Source organism: Daktulosphaira vitifoliae, unplaced genomic scaffold (assembly GCF_025091365.1).
Source record: "Daktulosphaira vitifoliae isolate Bord-2020 unplaced genomic scaffold, ASM2509136v1 Scaffold_1, whole genome shotgun sequence".
In the NCBI taxonomy this organism is placed as follows: Eukaryota; Metazoa; Arthropoda; class Insecta; order Hemiptera; family Phylloxeridae; genus Daktulosphaira; species Daktulosphaira vitifoliae.
The window spans coordinates 62,856,412-62,876,043 of record NW_026099572.1 but is presented as its reverse complement, the minus strand read 5'-3'; the positions used below and the strand labels follow the sequence as shown (position 1 = coordinate 62,876,043).

The window sequence follows — 19,632 nt, the reverse complement described above, 5'->3', positions numbered from 1 at the left end:
TAGGGTATTTGAAGGGGCTTAGCCTCTTCAAAATTACAGAATAATTACAAATATATGATTAGATAAGAAAATACGTGGAGGGAGAAATTACACATAACGAGCCCCTCCAAAATTTTTGTAGAAATTGCACCTATACATGAGAGTAGATGTCACTAATATTCTACAATTTACCTTATTTTAGTTTATAATTATTCCATCTGGATTAATCTTTAATTGATAATCTGTAGTAATTAATAAACATACATTAAATGAATAATTGACATACACAGTTTTCAAATTAACCAAAGACATATAAAATTCAGTAGATGAATCTGAAAAGTGTCGTATACCTACACTTTAAGTTTTGAACATCATTTAAAGGAGATTCTTAAGAGGGTGCTAAAGTACTTTTATTCGGCGCATCAAAATACGTAAAAATATTCTTTCTCTTAAAATTACGCCTTGCTATTGTAGAATAATACTAAAAAAGCAAATAAAACACATTTTTTTAATATATTTTAAAATTGATATAACCAAAGATAAGTATGAATGTACACGTAATGAAATCAATAACATAGACATTCATTCGATCCATAATTGATAATATATATGTCTATAAAAAGATTGTGTCAACATCAAACATTAATTTCATAAAAAAATGTATGATTCCATTTCTTAAATCAATAGTAAAAAATCTTTTATAAGTTAATTTATTTCGCAAATCTAAACGCAATTGAAAATTATGACGTTGAAGCTTTCAATTTTTTTAAATAATACCAATTGGCGTGTGATATTTAAGAAAAGTAGTAAATTATTTCATTCAAGTATAAAAAAAAAAACTCGTAAAGAACAAATCGAAACTATTGGAAGAAAACTGATTACAGCTTCATAATATCATCATCCTGTAATTATATTTCGTTAAGGATGATCATTTTAAAAGAGAGTATTTGTTATTCTTTTAAATAATAATAATAAATATTATTTGTAACGTGGAAACGAATGATATTTCAATAAATCCAGTTTAGGCATAATATATTTCAGTCCGTTTTTGTAGTGAGGTTCAGACTGTAAGATTACTTAAAAATTCAATCATTGGACTCGCACGTTGTGTTAAGCAAATTAATTAACAAATCGAAGGTAAGAATTTACGCCGTTTGTTTTTTATACATCAAATACTTAGTTATTTTATAGGTTATCAAAGTTACGTCAATAAAACAAAAATGTTTGCTTACCAAACAAAACTTCGTACGGTTCAAAGTATCGGCTGCTCATAACAAACAATTACTGAACATTAGCGCGGACACTCGACAGCCGTCAACCTCTACACTGTCGCATTATCTTGCTCGGTTCATGCCGAAACGTCTACTATTGCGCGCATAGAGGGTTATCATTATTAGGCAGTACGGCTAAAAGTGTCGTGCATGACAGCAACGTAGATAGCGCAAAGCACAGATGTTGGTTCCCCCTCGTCGAGCAACGTGGTTGTTCGTGTCACATAACGTATGATATTATAATAACATATATCATATACGTTCGGTGGATACATGAAAATTTGTACGCAATGAATAATGTGAACACATGTTAATAGGTTTCAGTATAAAACGTATTTTTTAAACAAACGCGTTTACTCGATGATCGAATTTAGGGGAAGAAAAAGCAAAGGCAGAATAACCTTTTTCCGAAATAATTACTATTATCTCTGTTTGTACTCTTTCAAGAACCAGTCGCAAAACTGGATGAGACTGAAGGCTTCACGCATTTTTTTAATAACTGCGTGTATCTTTATGACAATATTTATTTTGTGTTCTTAAAACGTTTGTAAGGGAGTAAGTAAATTAATTAAAAAACTCTTTTGAATCAAATTAGCGACTTAATTTCGGATGTTTCGGGGGAAATTGCCTCAGACACATCATTTTAAATCTTTGATATTCTTGTTCTAAAAAACATAAACTACACCAGTATGATTAATTTTGAGATTTATTACGAGTTCATAAAAGAACAGCACACCTTTCCCCGTCAAATGTATGTAGGATTACGAAATGGGTGTACGCAAATGAATACTCTGTGTACTCGGTAAATTAGCGATCATTTATGACGCTTCTGTATTATCAAGCAATTTACTAAGTATACTATGTATACGGTTAATAGACAGACACGTGCTCAAGATTAAAATTTAAGACAGGTCCGGTTATAATTATATTTATAATTTAGACTTATAGTACCTAGGTTTGGTTTTTGCAGGGGTGTTTTAACGAGTTTTTGTGGTCATTAGGAATTAAACATTTAATGGGTCCCGTACCTAAAACTGTAAACAGGAATAAAGCCTATAGTTCCGGACGGGTATACACGCTGATCATGTCATCGAATATAAAGTTGAAGAGATTAAAGAAACAAATAATTGATTTCAAAATAACTGAATTTAAAATTGAGAAATGCTATCTTTTCAATGCAGTTGGTTTAGGATATCGACGATAAATAGCGCTTGGTTAAAAAATTCTATGTAAACTTTAATCCATCGAAGGAGTAGTTATTTAACTTTTTAATTTTGCACTCGTTTTATTTTTGTCACTTTTGACTCCTTCAGAAAGTATATTTCGAATTTTCTTTGGATATTTTTTTTAATATTATTAATTCGTTGTATATTTACTATAGCAGCCTTTATTTTAAGCAAATGCAAATTTAATCAAGACGCTATCAAAATATTCTATATTAACTTCTAAAAAAATATCTAGCAACTACACTTTTAATAAAATTCAAATTTTAATAAATCAAATTTACAATGCTTTTTAAATTGACAAGGATGTTTATTATCATAAAATTTATAGATTTTAAAAATGTTACACACTCTGAAGTCTGGAGTTGTAAATAGAACTGTTTAATTACATGTTGATTGTTATGTGCTGTAAAATTTCAATAAAGCAACCCGATCACGAATACATATAATCAATTCATATAAAAAATAATAAGTTGGAGATATATTTTCTGTCCCCCTTATCAATAACCCACAACTACGTCCCTTCATAGAACGTTTATTATCAATGAATAAACTTAAACATTTTAACATTTACTCAGCTCATTTTAGTTCAGCGACGAAAATATTAAAGGACGAGATACCACACTAAAAATGTATAAATACATCTCTTTTTTTATAAAATGCATGTATTAATAAAAGTAATGGTCTATTTGGGATGCATACAGCGTACACCCATCAACAATATTTTTATTTAACGTAGATCCTTGACAAATAATACATATGTATATTTGTATTGAATGATTTACGCTCACTATTCATATACCCTGAAATGCAAAAATGGTTTATGCGAAAATATCACTAAATATAAGCTATAAAATGATGTGATTTTTCGTCGTTATATTAAAATCTTCACTATCATCATTTGTCTAAATTTATAATTACTTCTAGGCGAATAAATACTAATCATACCTCAGAAAATGTGGACATGTTTTTATTATAGCGCTTTCTAAAGGAATGAATCGTAACTGTAAACTTATTATTCGAGTAAAAAATGATAAACAGATAGCGCTACATTACTAATTTTTATATCACAAAATAATATACTTCAAGGATGACCGGTTGAACGTTGAATGTAGATCAATGAAAAACCGGGTTAGAAATTCATCACAAATAAATTGTATAACAATTCAAAGTTCAAGGATCAAATTGTGTTTAAGTTAACATATTTGTAATTATATTAATTACAATTCGTATCACATTATTATACAATTTTTATTGTTATAGAAATCGTTTTTAGATAAAAAAACTACGTTTTAAACATACTAGTTCAATAACCGTTATGATTATTTGGATTAAGTCCATTTTAATATGAAAAAGATGCAAATAACTTAATATTTTTGGAAGAAATAAAATAAAATAATCAATTAATAATTGTATTCTATATATTATCAGTACTTTAATATAATTTATTTAGTTACTTTTATGCGAGAGCCTCCATATCATCATGTACGATCATTTATATCTTAAAACGGATCATCTAAAAGGTTTTGATAATTATAAAGTAAGTTGTACACATAAATATTTAACTGGTTAATAAAAATTCTTGTTTTTTAACAAAATTATTTTAGTATTAATTTGTAATTTTTTTATGGTTAATTTTATCAAGTTACAACATTCTTTTTTTTTTAAAACTATCCTTTAAAAGGGTTTATTGATTTCTTTTCAGATACTTTTTAGAAAAATGAAAGAAATAATACTTAAAATTAGAGAAATGTGTCAATTAAAAGTTATTTTTTTATATTTATTTTAAATACAAATGAGTAAATGTAAAAAATATAAGATTTTTTGATTAATATGTGTTGCAATTTATGGTAAATATATGTACTCGGCTACTATTGTTTGTACATATGTAGCAAAATCATCTTTCTTACTCCTTATCTTGTTTTATTGAATTGGGGCATTAAAACTTGTAATTTAATGAAGTAAATGACTATTTACTTCTAATAAGAAGTCTTTTTAGTTCAAAAAACGTTTACCTTAATATTAGAAAGAATCTACTAAAAACGTTCATTGGGAGAGTAGTATCAGAGTAGCACTAGAATGGAAAATATAAGGAAAAAAGACCATTAGTAAAATATGGATTGACATGATAAAAGAAGATCTGAAAACTTTGAAAGTAGAGAACCGAGAGGCATTGGAAGATAGAGAAGGGTGGAGACTAGTAGTAATGATGTCAAAACTGTTAAAGAGTAGATATGACAAGAGAGGAAAAAGAAGAGTATAATAATGGTTTAATGCTACTTTTATTTAGCGTAATTAAGTACTGAAGGGTTAAATAGCAAGTTACTTAAAATTCCAAAAGTGTGCAAAGTTGGTAAGCCAACTTTATTTTTAGGGTCCACTCTAGGTACGAGCTACCTGGACACAGGGCAAAGGTTAAAATTTTCATTTTTAGGTTATTTTTTTTATAAATATGAGATAATGACTAAAAAAAAATGTCATCCAAAAATAAAGTGGGCATTATATGAAGTCTGCATCTATGATTTTATTACTTGAATTTTTTAGTTTTTAGTCTGTATAACTTATTTTCTTTTTAAATTATATGTAGTTTTGTAACCTATGTTTGTTTTAATTTTTCAGTATAATGCAATTGATACCAATCCATTGGGGGTGTATGTTATGCATCCATTTTGGAATTTTACTATTAAAGTATGTGTTTTTTATTATTATTATTCATTTATATTTTATAAATTTTTATTATATATTAGCAGTAGCAAATTAGTAATAATACAATATTAAATTAGATATAATGTATTTTTTTTTAATTGAAAAATCATTAGTCATAACTTATTTTTTTATTTTTGCTGTATATTGTATAAAAGTTGTAATGTTTATTACAACCTAAAAGTTTCTTATTGAAATTATAATATTAAAGTCTAAAATAAATTTTTATAATTATTTAATTTTTATTCTAATTCAATTGCTGTTAATTTTCATTTTCAATTTTTTGTTTGTTGGCCTTTAAAATATCAATGTACTTGTACCTAATAATTTAAACAATTCGTTTTCAGTTTATTCCTAGATGGATTGCACCCAACTTATTAACATTTGTTGGTTTTCTCTTCACAGTGGCAGCCTCTTTATTGCTTAGTTATTATGATTATGGGTTCTACGCTTCAGGAAAGTTATACAAAGGTAGCTCTATACCAAATTGGGTATTTGGAGTTGTATCATTATTTTTATTCATATCTTATTCTCTTGGTAAATATATACAAAAATACATCAAACTTTTTGTTTTATAGTTTTACGTATTTATTAATTGGGTTTCTTAAAAGATGGTTTAGATGGTAAGCAAGCCAGGCGCACTGGTACTAGTGGTCCTTTAGGAGAATTGTTTGATCATGGACTAGATTCATGGACAACAGTTTTTATACCAACAGCTCTGTATTCAATTTTTGGACGCAACGATCCAACTACTATTGAACCAATTAGAATGTATTATATATGTCTTATGGTATTCATCAACTTTTATTTAGCACACTGGGAAAAGTACAATACAGGAGTGTTGTATTTACCTTGGAGCTATGACTGTTCAATGGTTGTAAGTAAAGTGAAATAATTATATATATATTTATATTTATTTTAAAATATATTAACATAATAAAAAAAAAATAAGTTAACATAATAATTTACAAAATGTATTATATAAAAAAAGCAAGACATTTTTGTAAACTTTCTGGTAAACAAAATTTTCAGAAATAAAAAATAATGAAGTGATACTTGGGTATAATACTAACAATTTTAAGTTTCTGAATTCTTAAATTAAAATTAGGTACTATGAGCTTAACTTTAATAGATAATATTTTAGTAAGTTCTTACTTTTCTTAACAATTTCATCATTAGTATACTTATTTTAGCTTCGATGCGAAGCTGAGAAGGTATTGGTTTTACTAAGATGTGTTTTTTTTTTTTTTTTTTTTTTTGTGTCTGTTACCACTTTTTCTCAGCTCTCACCGAACCGATTTCTTTCAATGATACGTCAAAAGATCACAAATTGTATCTAGTCGAAGGCATTACCCTCAAAAATTGAAAAAAATTCCCTCGTTCCCCGTAAATGGGGGAAACCTCCAAAAAAATTACGAATTTAAAAATCGCTAATTTTTTCAATTTTTTTTACTTAAAAGTGCCATAACTTTTTCAAAAATAAACATATCAATATATTTTTTTTTTTTATAGATTTATAATATCATTACCTTTCATTTGGTATATTTTTTTTCATAAATTTAACCCTTAACCTGCCCACAAGGGGGGATTTAAAATGACAACTTTATCACAAAAAATTAACTTTTTCAACCTGACTTTTGAAAATGTTCCGGAAAGTCTGACACTTTTATATATATCTTAAATTAAAGCTAATGTAATGTTCTTTATTATGTAAAAAAAAAATTTCGGACTTTATTTTATCTTCACGGTCAAAATGGCTACTGAATGCTATTTTTGTGTGAACATTTTCGATTTTGTATTTTACATTTTTAACTTTATTATGCTATAACTTTTTGAAAAATGTATGGATCGGTACAATTTTTGCATGAGAAGTAGCATTCATATACATCTTTCATTTGACATACTGTTTTTTTAAATCGGACCATTTCCCTATATACGAGGGGGGTTCAAATCTAAAAAATGCATGTAGAAAGTAGAACTTTTTCAACTTAAATTTTGAAAGTGTTCCGGAAAGTCTGACACTTTTATATATATCTTAAATTAAAGCTAATGTAATNCATCTATGCCACGTCACCACTGTGCCGCGACCCCCATGTGCTGGGTTTTTTTTAATTTAAACTAATTTTTTTTATTAGAGTAAATTTTTTTCTAATTTATGTACAGGGGATTTTTCACAGGGTGACATTGTTGTCACAGTCAAGGATTGTTAATTATTAATTATGACTATCAATAGATATACTTTCTGTATTGTGAGTTAGTGTATTTATAAAGTCACAACGACGTTTTTTACTACTATTGTTAATAACAATGCTGTGTACCTTCTAATATTGATAATAGTTCAAATTAGAAAACTAAAAAAAAACTTAATATTTTTGTATATTTTGAGTATGTATGGTAAATATACACCATTCTAAACTGTACCTACCCTTCTACATACCCATTATAAGTATTGTTTCTTATATTGTTACTCAATAAGTAATCGTCCTAAAAATGTTATTGGTTCATAAACATTGTCTGCAAGAAAGCTCTAAATAAAATAAAAGTACTATTTTGAAATTTTTAAAAATAAAAAATTTTAAGTTTATCATATTATAAGTGTATAAATTATAAGAAAAAAAATGTTAATTGTATCAAAAGTTATAAGAATTGTTAGTTAGATCTGATTCACCTGTATATATGTATTTTTTCTTATAATTAATTTTTTATTTAAAGGGTTTAGTATTATTTTTTGCTCTCACTGCAATTGTTGGGCCAGAGAGATGGAAAATGACTGTGATAAAACAATATTCTTTTGGTCAAATTACTGAAATTTTATTTTATATTACGACATTCATAAGCAATGTACCAGTTTCTATTTATAATATCTATGTGTGAGTTATAAACAGAAAAGTGTGTAATATTTAAAATTATTAATTATTTCTTTTGTACAGTTGTTATAGAGATAAAACAGGCAAAAATCTTAGTTTGTATGAAGGCAGTCGACCTTTAATACCTTTAACTGTATTTGTATCGCTTTGTTTAATTTGGATAAAGTACTCATCTACAAATATTCTAGAAAGAGATCCTCGTATGTTCTTCATGATGAGTGGAGCTGTGTTTTCTAATATTTCAGTAAGTATTTAAATTGATATTGCTATGTTATTTAATGATAAGATTTTCATACTATTATTTTTGAAAGCAAATTATTTAAAGTTTTACGATCTTGTAATTTATTTTAACAGATCTTTGAATAATTTGTTGAGAATTATAACAAATTTTAACAATATTAGTTGTGTGTTTTTTAGTGTCGTTTAATTGTTGCTCAAATGAGTAAAACTCGTTGTGATGGACATAATATTTTGTTGACGTTTTTGGGTTTTGCTGTAGTTCTAAGCATATATCTACCTTCCATTGAACTATTGGTTATGTATCTCATGACATTGTTAAGCATATTGGCTCATATTCATTATGGAACATGTGTAGTGAGTAAAATTCATTTTACTTATATAGGTGATCAAAGAGTAAGAAAACGAGTCAATTATTACAATTAGGAGAGCAATAAAAACTCTTTTCCTTACTTATTGACACTCTTTATAATGAAATTATATATTGTCAGTAACATCAAATCTTAATAGGTTAAACAAATGGCTGATCATTTCAACATACAATGCTTCAAAATTCCATGTAATAAAAAATAATTATTATGTTTGTGTGTTTTATTGATCTACTTAAATAGATGAGTTTTACCAAACAACATTAAATTGAAACTTTACCAAACTTTATTTTTAATGTAATACTTACAAAGTTAAAATGTAACCTTTTAGATCAATTGATTGTTGTTTTTAGGTTTTATTATTAAATACTTACAATACTTTATACAATTATGGGCCTTGTTTATTAAATATTTTAATGTATTAAAAACATATTGCTAATTAACTAACATAATTAAAATTTAACCAACTTCCGGATAATGACTACAGAAGGCAAGGCTTAGTTTATATATATATATAAAAAAAAATTAGAAATTTATCTGTTTTTTACCAAACAAATTTTGCACATGAATTATTGTACAAATGTTTTATTTCCTTAAATAAATTTTATTGCTTAGGTTATTTATTTGCAAATTGTACATCCTAACAGTTTTATTTATATTTATTGTTTGAGTAAGAATTTAATTTTACTTAAGTGTATATTGTTAACATTTAGATGGATAATGATTATGTACTTACAATCAAAGCTAGAAAATAATTCAATCTTTTAGTTTCATCAATTTATGTATTATAATTTACTTTTATGAACATTACTTTTATAAAATTAATAGTTTTTCAAATTAAAAAAAATTATATATTTCAGTTACATTTTTGTAATATATAAATAAAAATGATCATAAGTATTATTAAGATTTATTCCAAAACATTAATTTGATCAGGTATATTAATTTTGTATTTATTTAATTTTATTATTTACAACTTTTTAATTGAAAATAGTGAAACAATTAAAAAAATTCATTCTATAACCTAATAACTTATAAGTGGTATAAAAACAATTGGTTCTTTGTTATAATTTAGTAATAAAATATTTAATATAATACATTTAACCGATATTAGACATTAAATTCTGTTGATTTAAAAAATTTATTCTTTAATAATAACAGGTATACCTCTTGCAATTAAAGCAGCATTGTTAAAAAAACTCCTAGTTGTTTTCCTAGCAACAGCTAATGTACGTAATAACTCACGCTCTCTATAACTTTCACAAGGTTCTATAAAATCCTTGGGCCATAATTCTGAAAATATAAACATAATTATTTAATTTATAAAAAAATATAAGCAGATGCTTAGAATCCAACATTAAGGAATTTTTTACATTTAAGAAAAATATTTAATATTAATATTGAATTATTTAAAATGTGACTTTCCAAATAATAATATAAACCAGATGTTTTTGATATTTTAGTATTATTTTAATTATACTAATATAATAACAATATTACAAAAGGATCATTATTAGATAATTATAGTTAATTTTTTTAATATATTGGAAATTAAATTGGTTTATTGATTGAGCTCTGAAAATCTTAACAAATTTTAAAAAAAAATATGAAGCTATTATTTATACACTTTTCTAGAAAAATTAAAAATGAATATTTTTAATAATTTTTTAAAAGACAAAAAAAAAAGGTACTTTGAAGAGGGTATTTAAAAATTATTTTGAGCGCAATCATTATGGATATCAATTCATAGTAGAGAGGTAAATTTCCACGCTACTATACATTTTAAAAGTAATTTGAACTCATACAAAATTTCTAATTACACTACTGGTTCAATGGAAAATACTTGGTGTAAATTTTTGAAGACAAAACAAAGACACCATTTTTAAATAACACATACAGGTGCATTAAGTATTCCTAGATTTATGTTACATCGCCTAATATGTGTAATAAATAAGACATAACATATTAACTCATTTTTTAGTATTTTGAGATATATCATATTTCTAAAATGAGGTTTAAATTTAAATTAAATTTTTTTTTTAATCTAGTCTAGTATTATTTTATTTTATTTTTATTAAATATACGGGATAAACCTTTTGAACATATATACACATTATACATATCAGTTATACATTAATTGTACAAATATGATAAATAATAAATTAACAACTATTCAGTTAATTATTGGCAAAGAAGAAATGAAAGGTCAACGTTGGTATTTGACATCATACGTGTAATAGGCTCATTTTTAAGGTAATTAGTGGAGGCAAAAGGAGCAACAGATCGGGAATGACGTTGAGGAACTCTAAAACAAATTAAAGAAAGCAAATAGGAAGAATCAATATTACCTTGTAATAAACTATTTAGGAACTTAATACCCGAGATCCGTCTACGCTCAGCATGCAAAACTGGTCCTAGTTGAGAAGCAACTGGTTCACAGTTGTGGGGTTCACAAGGGATATTCAATCTAAAACTAGCATATCTCATGAATTTACGCTGAACCCTTTCAAGTCTAATAGAGTCATTGAGCTCATGTGGATCCCAAATTACGGCACCATACTCAGCAATAGGGCGAAAAAGTGCACAATAAAGCACCTTGTATGATAGACCTAAACTAAATCCCTACATAATCTTAACACAAACCCTAGAGTTTTAAAGGCTTTACAAAAAATATGCTCAATGTGGGGTTTAGGATCAAGATCACTACTAAGAATAAATCCTAGATCAGTTACAAAGTCATTAGAACATAAAATCTTAGTAGATCCGAAATGATAAACATATTTGATAGGTGACTGAATCCTGGCAAAAGTCATGGTCTTACATTTAAATGCATTAAGGGATAGCCCTAGTAAATTAAACCAATCAAAATCACTGTAATAAAATACAGTCATCTAAGGAGGATATATGAGAGTAGAGTTTAATATTATCTGCAAAACATAAAATCTGGCTATTGACAGGTACACTTGTTACACTGTTAATGAATAGAGAGAACAGGAGCGGAGATAATAAACCTCATTGATGAACATTGGATATAGCAGGATAGATATTAGATTTTACTCCAAGCAATTTGACCCATTGGTAACGGCAAGATAGGTAAGACGAAAACCAGGACAGAAGAGGTTAACTGATTCCGGATAAGTTAAGGACCTGGATTAGGGCATTGTAATTAACTGAATCAAATGTCTTGTTGAAATCCGTGTAAATGGTATCTACCTGTGTTTTCAAATTAAAAGATTGGTATAAATAGTTGTTAAAGACTAAATTACAGGTAATGGTGGGACGACCAGGGTGAAAGCCATGCTGTTCCTTCATAAGAATTTTATTGATCAAAGGTTGGATACAATGCAAAATTAACAATTCAAAAATTTTGGAAATGTGTGACTGGATTGAAATCGGATGATAGTTGGAATTATGTACATTTCATCAATAAGTACAAATTTGTATTAATAGGATTAAAAACTAGTAATGTTATTTTATTGAGGTTACAGTGTTGGAAGGATCAGGGCATATATTCCATCTAAAATTAAGAATATTTCTATGCTACAATATATTGCAACGATAAAGTTTCATAAAGTTGGTACTTTTAAAATAAAATGCATATAAATTTGAACTCTAGTTAATAGAATATGTAATTTCCACGCTTTCATGACATTTCTTCATTTAATAAAATCTAAAAAATACTTTTAAAACATATAATTTATATATTATGTAACTGAAAATTTAACTGTCGATCATAAACAAAAAATAAGGTTTAACTGTTGACTACTAGTTTGATCCAAATACAAAGTAGGATTGTTTTATATTACATTTAGTCTAGATTTAAACTTAAATATAGGAAAAAAATACATAAGTATATAAAAAAATGTATACTATGGATGTTTTCATAGTGGAGAATATAGGAAATAAAAATCCATCATTATGAAAATAAATAAAAGGTTAAGATGTATTTTGGAGGGAATAGTATTAACAATATTTATATAACAAAACTTGAGAATACCCCTGATATATACATTTTCAAAAAAGCATATGGCTTAAACATATTGTGAAATAGATAAAAAATTAAAATTAATAGTTAAATTACTCATAGAATTACTTGAAAGATTTATGGGGTTACCAGGAAGCCATATATTAAGCATTGCTCGGGCTATATTATCAGTATCTAAACTTATGACATTCCAAAGCATACCAATTAAACAGGGACTAAAAAATAATTAAAAATTTAATACAAATATCAAAAACAAATAACAGAAAAACAATATTTATTACCATCCAGCTTTAAGATATCCGTAAGAAGCACCTACAAAATTGGTTCTTCCACCTTTATCTGAGTGCTTGGCACTAGAACATCCAAATAACATTGGAACTGATTGTAGATCTAGTTTGTCTAATTCTAAGCTATGTAAATATTGAGTTCCATTGCCATGTCCACAATACCTAAAGTGGGTTGAATAGATTTGAAATTTAGTTACTTCCTAATCTAGCAACAAAAATTTCTAAGTTATTTTATAATGTGTTTTAAGGAGAAGGTTGAGGAATATAAGTACTTAAAAATGTATGTCATAACCTGTTTAATTATAAATTTTATACAAATTTTCTTTAGCTACTCCCTATTATTCCCTTAAATACATGTCTGTAATTATGTGATTAAAAAAATAATAATTTTGATATAAATTTTGTTAATATAATATTTGTATATTCAAAATTTATGTAAAAATACACAAATAAAATATGAAAAAAGTTTCTAATACAATCAATCCTTTACAGTTATGACACTGTTGGCTACACAAATATTATTGGAAATAAACTGTAGTTTGATTAAAAATTTAATTATTTGATGTCTCTTTTAGGTATTTTATTGAATTATATACTTTTTTTTTAAAAGCAACAGGCACAAATATAAATGATAAATATTAATTCTTTTTTTAGGTTTTTTTTACGTTATTAAAAGAAAAAGTTTCTTTCACTATTACTTTTTCTAAAATCAGTTAATGTTTTGTTTTTAATAAGTCATTATCTAGTTTTTATCTTACAATATAATGTTATTTTTTCTTAAAATTTCAGTAAATTTTTCTGAAGTAGGTTCTTCACTATGTAAACCTTGCCAATTTATATCTCTTTCTTTTAAAAATGATAACATCCTTTTTTCTGCATTTGATAATGTTTTATCTGTATTTATCATATAGTAACCATTTGTATTTATTTCCCTAAAAACATAAAATAATAATATATTACTTAGGCCTTATTTTAGATACTCACATTAATCCGTTACATATGGAACTCTTATGCTTAACAAATAATCTGTGAACAACATGTACAGATGGAACTCGAGAGACTGGATGTCTCTTTAGATAAGGAATTGTTTCCCATGGCAAACATTCCAAGTGCTTTTATAACAAAAAAAAAATTTCAAGTATAAGAAATCAGTAAATAATAATAATTATAACTAGCATTCAAAATAAAATGAAATATATCGTCTAAACATAAGTTAAAAAAAACACAAGAAGTCCCTATTAAATTAATTATTATCGAAGTGAACATAATGCCCATGCACTCAGACCTTCCCTATTAAATAAAAAACAATGACAAAATATGAAGTTTTTTAGAAAAAAAGGCAAAACATTTAAAACAATATAATAAAATACATTAGTTCTCTTAGAATAAAAAAATCCAGCACAGTGGGGACTTGGCATAGTTGTGTCCATTATAGATGATATCTGACAGTGATTAAAATCACTATCATAAAAAAAACGCTTCAATGCAAATCTATAGATAGTGTTTAATTTTAAAATAAAATTTGATTATTTCAAAAGCAACATGATCTCCTATTTCCATATTTATATTATGATTACAAGTTTTATGATTTATCAGTGTAATATAAGAATAAATATTATAGTAATTAAATACAGTATGAAAAATCACATTTTTTTATCAAATTTTATGTTCATTTTTACCATAAAACAAAATAGTCTGAATTTTTTTTTTTCATATTAAAATATATAAGCTTTAATTTAAGATAATTATAAATAAGTGCCAGTATTCCAGGAACACTTTCAAAAATTAAGTTGAAAAAGTTGTCATTTTGAATCTCCCCCCGTGGGCAAATAAAGGGTCAAATTTATTAAAAAAAATATATATATTAAATGATAGGTAAATACCTCATATATCTATAAAAAAAATTATATTAATTTGGTCATTTTTGAAAAATTTATGGCAATTTTAAGTAAAAAAAATTGAAAAAATGTTGAAAATTAGCGATTTTTTAATTTGAAATATTTTTAGAGATTTCCTCCATTTATGGGGGAACAAGGGAAATTTTTTTTAATTTTTGAGGATAATGTCTTCGACTAGATGTGATTTGTAATCTTTTGACATATTGTTCATCAAAATCGGTTCAGCTAGAGCTGAGACTGAACGTTCAGACACAAAAAAAAAAAAAAAAAATTAATAAAAAAAACACATCATAGTAAAATTATTATCTTCTTAGCTTTGCATCGAAGTTAAAATTAATACTTTAAAATTACAAAATTAATTAAGTTTAAAAATTTTGTAACAGAAAATTAATAATTGAGTGTTTAACTTTTGCATATAACTTTAATAAATATAATAATATAGTAATATTTAAACAAAAAAATACTACTTTTAAAATAAAATGAAATGGGGTAATTGAAAATACATTTTTTTTAAATAAATACACTATTTTGAATTTTCATGAAATATGATAGTAACACATATAAGGACTAGAACTTTTCAATCTAAAATAAACTATGTTAAATATTCTAAGAGAAAAACTGAAGTTTTAATTACTCTATTTGTTTATACTTGATTCACCTAGCCCTAAAATTTCTATTAATGTATTTATTTATAATAAAGTAAACTGAATTATATCTTATTTTTTAAACAAAATTTTATATTCAATAATTTTTAATTACTTTTTATATTTTATAAAAAAATATATTTCGATATATATTGTACGTTTGATGCAGAAAATTATTTATTACTAAATTTTATTTAAAAATAGTTTTTATTAACTCACCTCATCTAATATTAACATAACAGCATATCTTTTTTTTGTAACTAAATAAGATCCATTTAATCGATAAGTATTAATGGCAAATTCCAATTTAATTTTATCACCTTCTTTACATTCTACTTCTTGAAGAGCATTTTTTATTTCAATATCACTTAACATTACAGCAGCATTAGTTATTTGATATAAAATCATTCTTGATCGATCACTTATTACAATATTTTCACTCCTAAAAAAATATTTATATATATATATACAATATACTATAATTAAGGATAAGACATACATTTTTTCAGAAACTATTGAACATTTTTATTTTGTGTAAAGGAAAATATTATTTGATTTAAAGTTTTTTTCATCCCTTGAAGATTAAAAAACCTTAACATTAACTTTCTTAAATGATAACCCCTATTTTTAACTTAATGTGATAGAAAAAATAAAATTACAAACACTTATGTTCTTATAATTTTATTTTATTTGATCAACTGTTCGTTTCTTTTAGCATGTTCAAGTAAAATGTTTTTGAACCAAATTTCTATTGTTATTCTACTATCTTGTATACAAAAGTTATTGATAACTATTAATAGACATATACTATTATATTCCAAACAAGTTTACTATCATACATTGTTGAACGACCGATGGGAAAAATTTTCTTAATAACTACCATAAAAATAATTAATGGCCCATTGAAACAGATTATTATTACCTCCAATTCTAATTCTTAATGAACCACTTTGTATATACAACATGATTAATTAACTATATCCCACACAATATCTTTGAAAGTATAAGTTATTATTATATTAGTATAGACTATTAATTTCTGAAAAAAATTACATATAGTATAGGCCAAACGAGATAATTTCATTTATTTTAGTTTATTAATTTATTTTATGAAATAAATTTTGCGTTAACTATTCATTTGGAAATCAATAAATATTAATCAATAAAAAAATGTAATTTTTTAGTGTATATTTAAACTTTTGGCCTGTACTGTATGTTTTATACTTTTAAAGGTAAACATTTAAAACATTTTAAATATTTAAACATTTAACACATTTAAAAAGAAATTATTTTACTTAATAACATTATCAATCACTTCCAAAACTTCATTTGCAAGTTTGACATCAATGTAATTACCCATAAGCAAACAAATCCAGTGTTTCAACCAACTTGAATGAATTTCTTGAGAAATACTCTAATTATAAATAAAGAGTTTTTAATCATTTTAACTAATTGAAAATTTATAATTAGTAATTGAAAGGTCATATTATATATAAACGATCAAATGACATTATGTATTTATTCTAAACCTTTCTATTTACTAAAATTTCAGAATCTTGGCATGTTTTTTTTATACATTTATTTTATTTATTACAAATTTATTCACTGACTTGAATAGAAATTGATGCAGCTTCTCTTAAGTTACGAATTTTAGAATGATCTTTTACTTTTTTATCATTTGTATCATCCAAACTTTTTTTTAAGACTTCAAAAATTGATTTTTGACCAAGGCTAGTTGTAGGTTTATTTATCTTTACAGTGAATGGTATTCTATACATAATCAATTATTTTAACATTAATTTTGTATAAAAACTTTTAATTTGTAGGTTGACATACATTTTGTTACAGAGTTGACCACATTGGTATCTAGTAATAAATAGATCAGTCATTTCCATTGACATTTCTGCAGGTCGTGGAGTGACTATTTCTTTTGATTCATAACTTCTAGTAATCTGAATCAATGTCCATTCAGGTGGCATTTCTTTTAAGCGATTCAACAAACCATTGTAGCCATCATTAACATATTTAGAATTTAGTGATAAACAATCATTTAGATCTGTATCAATATTAGTACTAAAACAAATATAAATTTAAGAAAACAATTTTTAAATTAATTATAAAATATTCAAATTGAAGTATATGATGTATTAGTCATAAAAGTGTATAGAATTAAAGACATGTTGCCTTGAATATTAAAATTATATTAAATGTTATGACAAGACACTAGGTTTTAAAGTTCAAAAACTACTAAAGTATGATGTATTAAAAAAAAATTAAGAAATGCTCTTTAAATATACTCCTGAATATAAATATAAATGTAAACTTTAAAAATAAGCTTCTAAATTTGTGTTGATACAGCACATTTATGAGTTGTCTTTGATTTTGACAAATAAAAATTTATAATTTAGGCCTTTGCAAGACTTACCTCTGTAATAATTATATAACATAATTATACCTACCATTTTTCCTCAGTAAATATGGTATTATTTATAATTTTTCATATATTTTCCTCATACAATAATAATATAATGTAGTAGTAGTAGTATATACACGTACTTAGGATGTATGGATAAAGAAAGTTTTGAACGAATTCCTCCACCATGTGATTCAGATAGGTAAAAAGCTGCTAATTCATATTTTTTCAAACAATAATTAATATAAGCTGCAGCTTTATTCATATCTAAAAATTTGTTAAAATGAATTAAAACTACTAAAAATGAATTGTATTTAAATTTTATTATTATTATAAAGTCTATTGAATAAATAATTTAAACAATTTTTTTATGTAGTTTGCTTTGCAACATGCTTTCCTGCTAGAGTCCTAACAGTGGACTAAGCTGTACCTAAATGGGGCAACACTAGCCCTATATAATTTATATCATACTAAAAGGCCATTAGCAGTTTCATGTAAATATAAACTCTCAACTAACAACGATAACAGGCATTTTTTTCTATTTAATATTATTTAAAAAATAATCTGACTGGATCTCTAAAGATGTTGGTGGTATCCAAGTTAGGTAAGCGACGACGGTAAGTATACACAAACCAAAATAATAATAATTAGTAAACAATAATAGTATTTATTTTAGAAACCACAATAATACTGTATGAGTTAAGTTATCAGATCACTAAAAATAAGTTGCGACAAGCTTGGTAGAATGTCTTCTTTATGTTTTTAATTAATTTGAGAAGAGTGTAATCCATTTGATTATACCCGCTTATCGCATACTAATAGTTGAGCTGTAGGGACATTTGTTAATTATTAATGTTGGTGAAGGATGAATAATTTGTCATAATAGCTCAAAACTAATTTTAGCATATTACTACACTGCTTATAACCAATATGGTTTATAGTGCTGAAATATTGTAAAAAAAAGTTGACATTTTAGGGAAATACCATGGTATTATAAAAAAATATATGTCATTTATTTAATGTATAAAAGTCCTAAATTTCACTCAAAAAAAGGATGACTATGTTTTATACATTATTTTCTACAATAAATTAAAATTTTCAGTTTCTTTTAAAAGGAAGTTATTTAAATTTATTTTTTAAACATAAGTTAAAATTATTTTTAAAGACTTACTTTCATAAATAGGAAATGGTAATAATATCATTTTTTTCATTTTAGAAATACTTTCTTCAAGATCTTTCATAGTTGAAATACATAATTTATCAAATTCAGATGACATTGTAGTATTTAGGGTTAAAAAAAACTTCACAATTACAATTAAGATATATTTTTTATTTATTAATATACGTAATTATCTTAACATTTTAATTAATAATAACACTTAGTATTCAAATACAGAACAGGACTTTCAAATCACCATTCTAATTATAATAATGTAGTTTACAGCAAATGTTTATGTTATCTAATTTATACATTTAAATTTAACGAATGAATATCTGATATCTGTTATCTACTGTTAAAATTTCTGTTTATATTATTAAGACATCCAGATTTTTTTTTTATTATAATTACTTGTGTAATGGCGCTAGCGCTATAACTCCAACTGTAATCATTATAAACAAGTTTTTTTTTTATTTAAGTCTGCCTTTTATTTTTTGAAAAAAATTTTTGAAAAGAAAATATTATAAAACTGGGGAGCTATGATCATAAAGACTTCTCTAATTATTGTATTAAATAATATGTATCATCTCAAAATCAC

At 25.1% G+C, this 19,632-nt stretch overlaps 2 protein-coding genes across 3 annotated transcripts; one reads left to right on the top strand and one right to left on the bottom strand.

Annotated features, from left to right (window-relative positions):
- Positions 1-3,474: 3,474 nt before the first annotated feature.
- LOC126905533 (ethanolaminephosphotransferase 1) lies at positions 3,475-9,539 on the top strand. The gene is made up of 9 exons (XM_050685322.1): positions 3,475-3,680; positions 3,750-4,013; positions 5,093-5,161; positions 5,524-5,713; positions 5,788-6,053; positions 7,889-8,046; positions 8,107-8,287; positions 8,461-8,637; positions 8,791-9,539. The coding sequence occupies exons 2-9, from the start codon at positions 3,957-3,959 to the stop codon at positions 8,851-8,853; spliced, it is 1,161 nt and encodes a 386-aa protein (XP_050541279.1). The 5' UTR covers positions 3,475-3,680; positions 3,750-3,956; the 3' UTR covers positions 8,854-9,539.
- Positions 9,540-9,575: 36 nt separating this feature from the next.
- On the bottom strand, positions 9,576-19,402 carry LOC126905523 (uncharacterized). 2 transcript variants are annotated; one of them, XM_050685289.1, is made up of 11 exons: positions 19,047-19,296; positions 18,019-18,142; positions 17,299-17,535; positions 17,073-17,232; positions 16,758-16,876; positions 15,682-15,904; positions 13,905-14,032; positions 13,679-13,852; positions 12,915-13,082; positions 12,742-12,848; positions 9,576-9,941 (listed from the first exon to the last, which is right to left on the bottom strand). In XM_050685289.1, the coding sequence occupies exons 1-11, from the start codon at positions 19,150-19,152 to the stop codon at positions 9,790-9,792; spliced, it is 1,698 nt and encodes a 565-aa protein (XP_050541246.1). In that variant the 5' UTR covers positions 19,153-19,296; the 3' UTR covers positions 9,576-9,789. The 2 variants fall into 2 exon arrangements, with proteins under 2 accessions (XP_050541246.1, XP_050541254.1); XM_050685297.1 differs by lacking the exon at positions 12,742-12,848 and having other exon boundaries at positions 9,805-9,941; positions 19,047-19,402.
- Positions 19,403-19,632: the final 230 nt, after the last annotated feature.

Excerpts from the sequence above, each read along its gene's own strand:
- LOC126905533 (XM_050685322.1), top strand. The coding sequence starts at position 3,957 with ATGTACGATCATTTATATCTTAAAACGGATCATCTAAAAGGTTTTGAT. Across the intron at positions 6,054-7,888 it reads GCTATGACTGTTCAATGGTT|GGTTTAGTATTATTTTTTGC; the intron begins GTAAGTAAAGTG and ends TTTTATTTAAAG. Across the intron at positions 8,288-8,460 it reads CTGTGTTTTCTAATATTTCA|TGTCGTTTAATTGTTGCTCA; the intron begins GTAAGTATTTAA and ends TGTGTTTTTTAG.
- LOC126905523 (XM_050685289.1), bottom strand. The coding sequence starts at position 19,152 with ATGTCATCTGAATTTGATAAATTATGTATTTCAACTATGAAAGATCTT. Across the intron at positions 17,536-18,018 it reads TCTTTATCCATACATCCTAA|TACTAATATTGATACAGATC; the intron begins GTACGTGTATAT and ends TATTTGTTTTAG. Across the intron at positions 14,033-15,681 it reads TTATGTTAATATTAGATGAG|CACTTGGAATGTTTGCCATG; the intron begins GTGAGTTAATAA and ends TTGTTATAAAAG.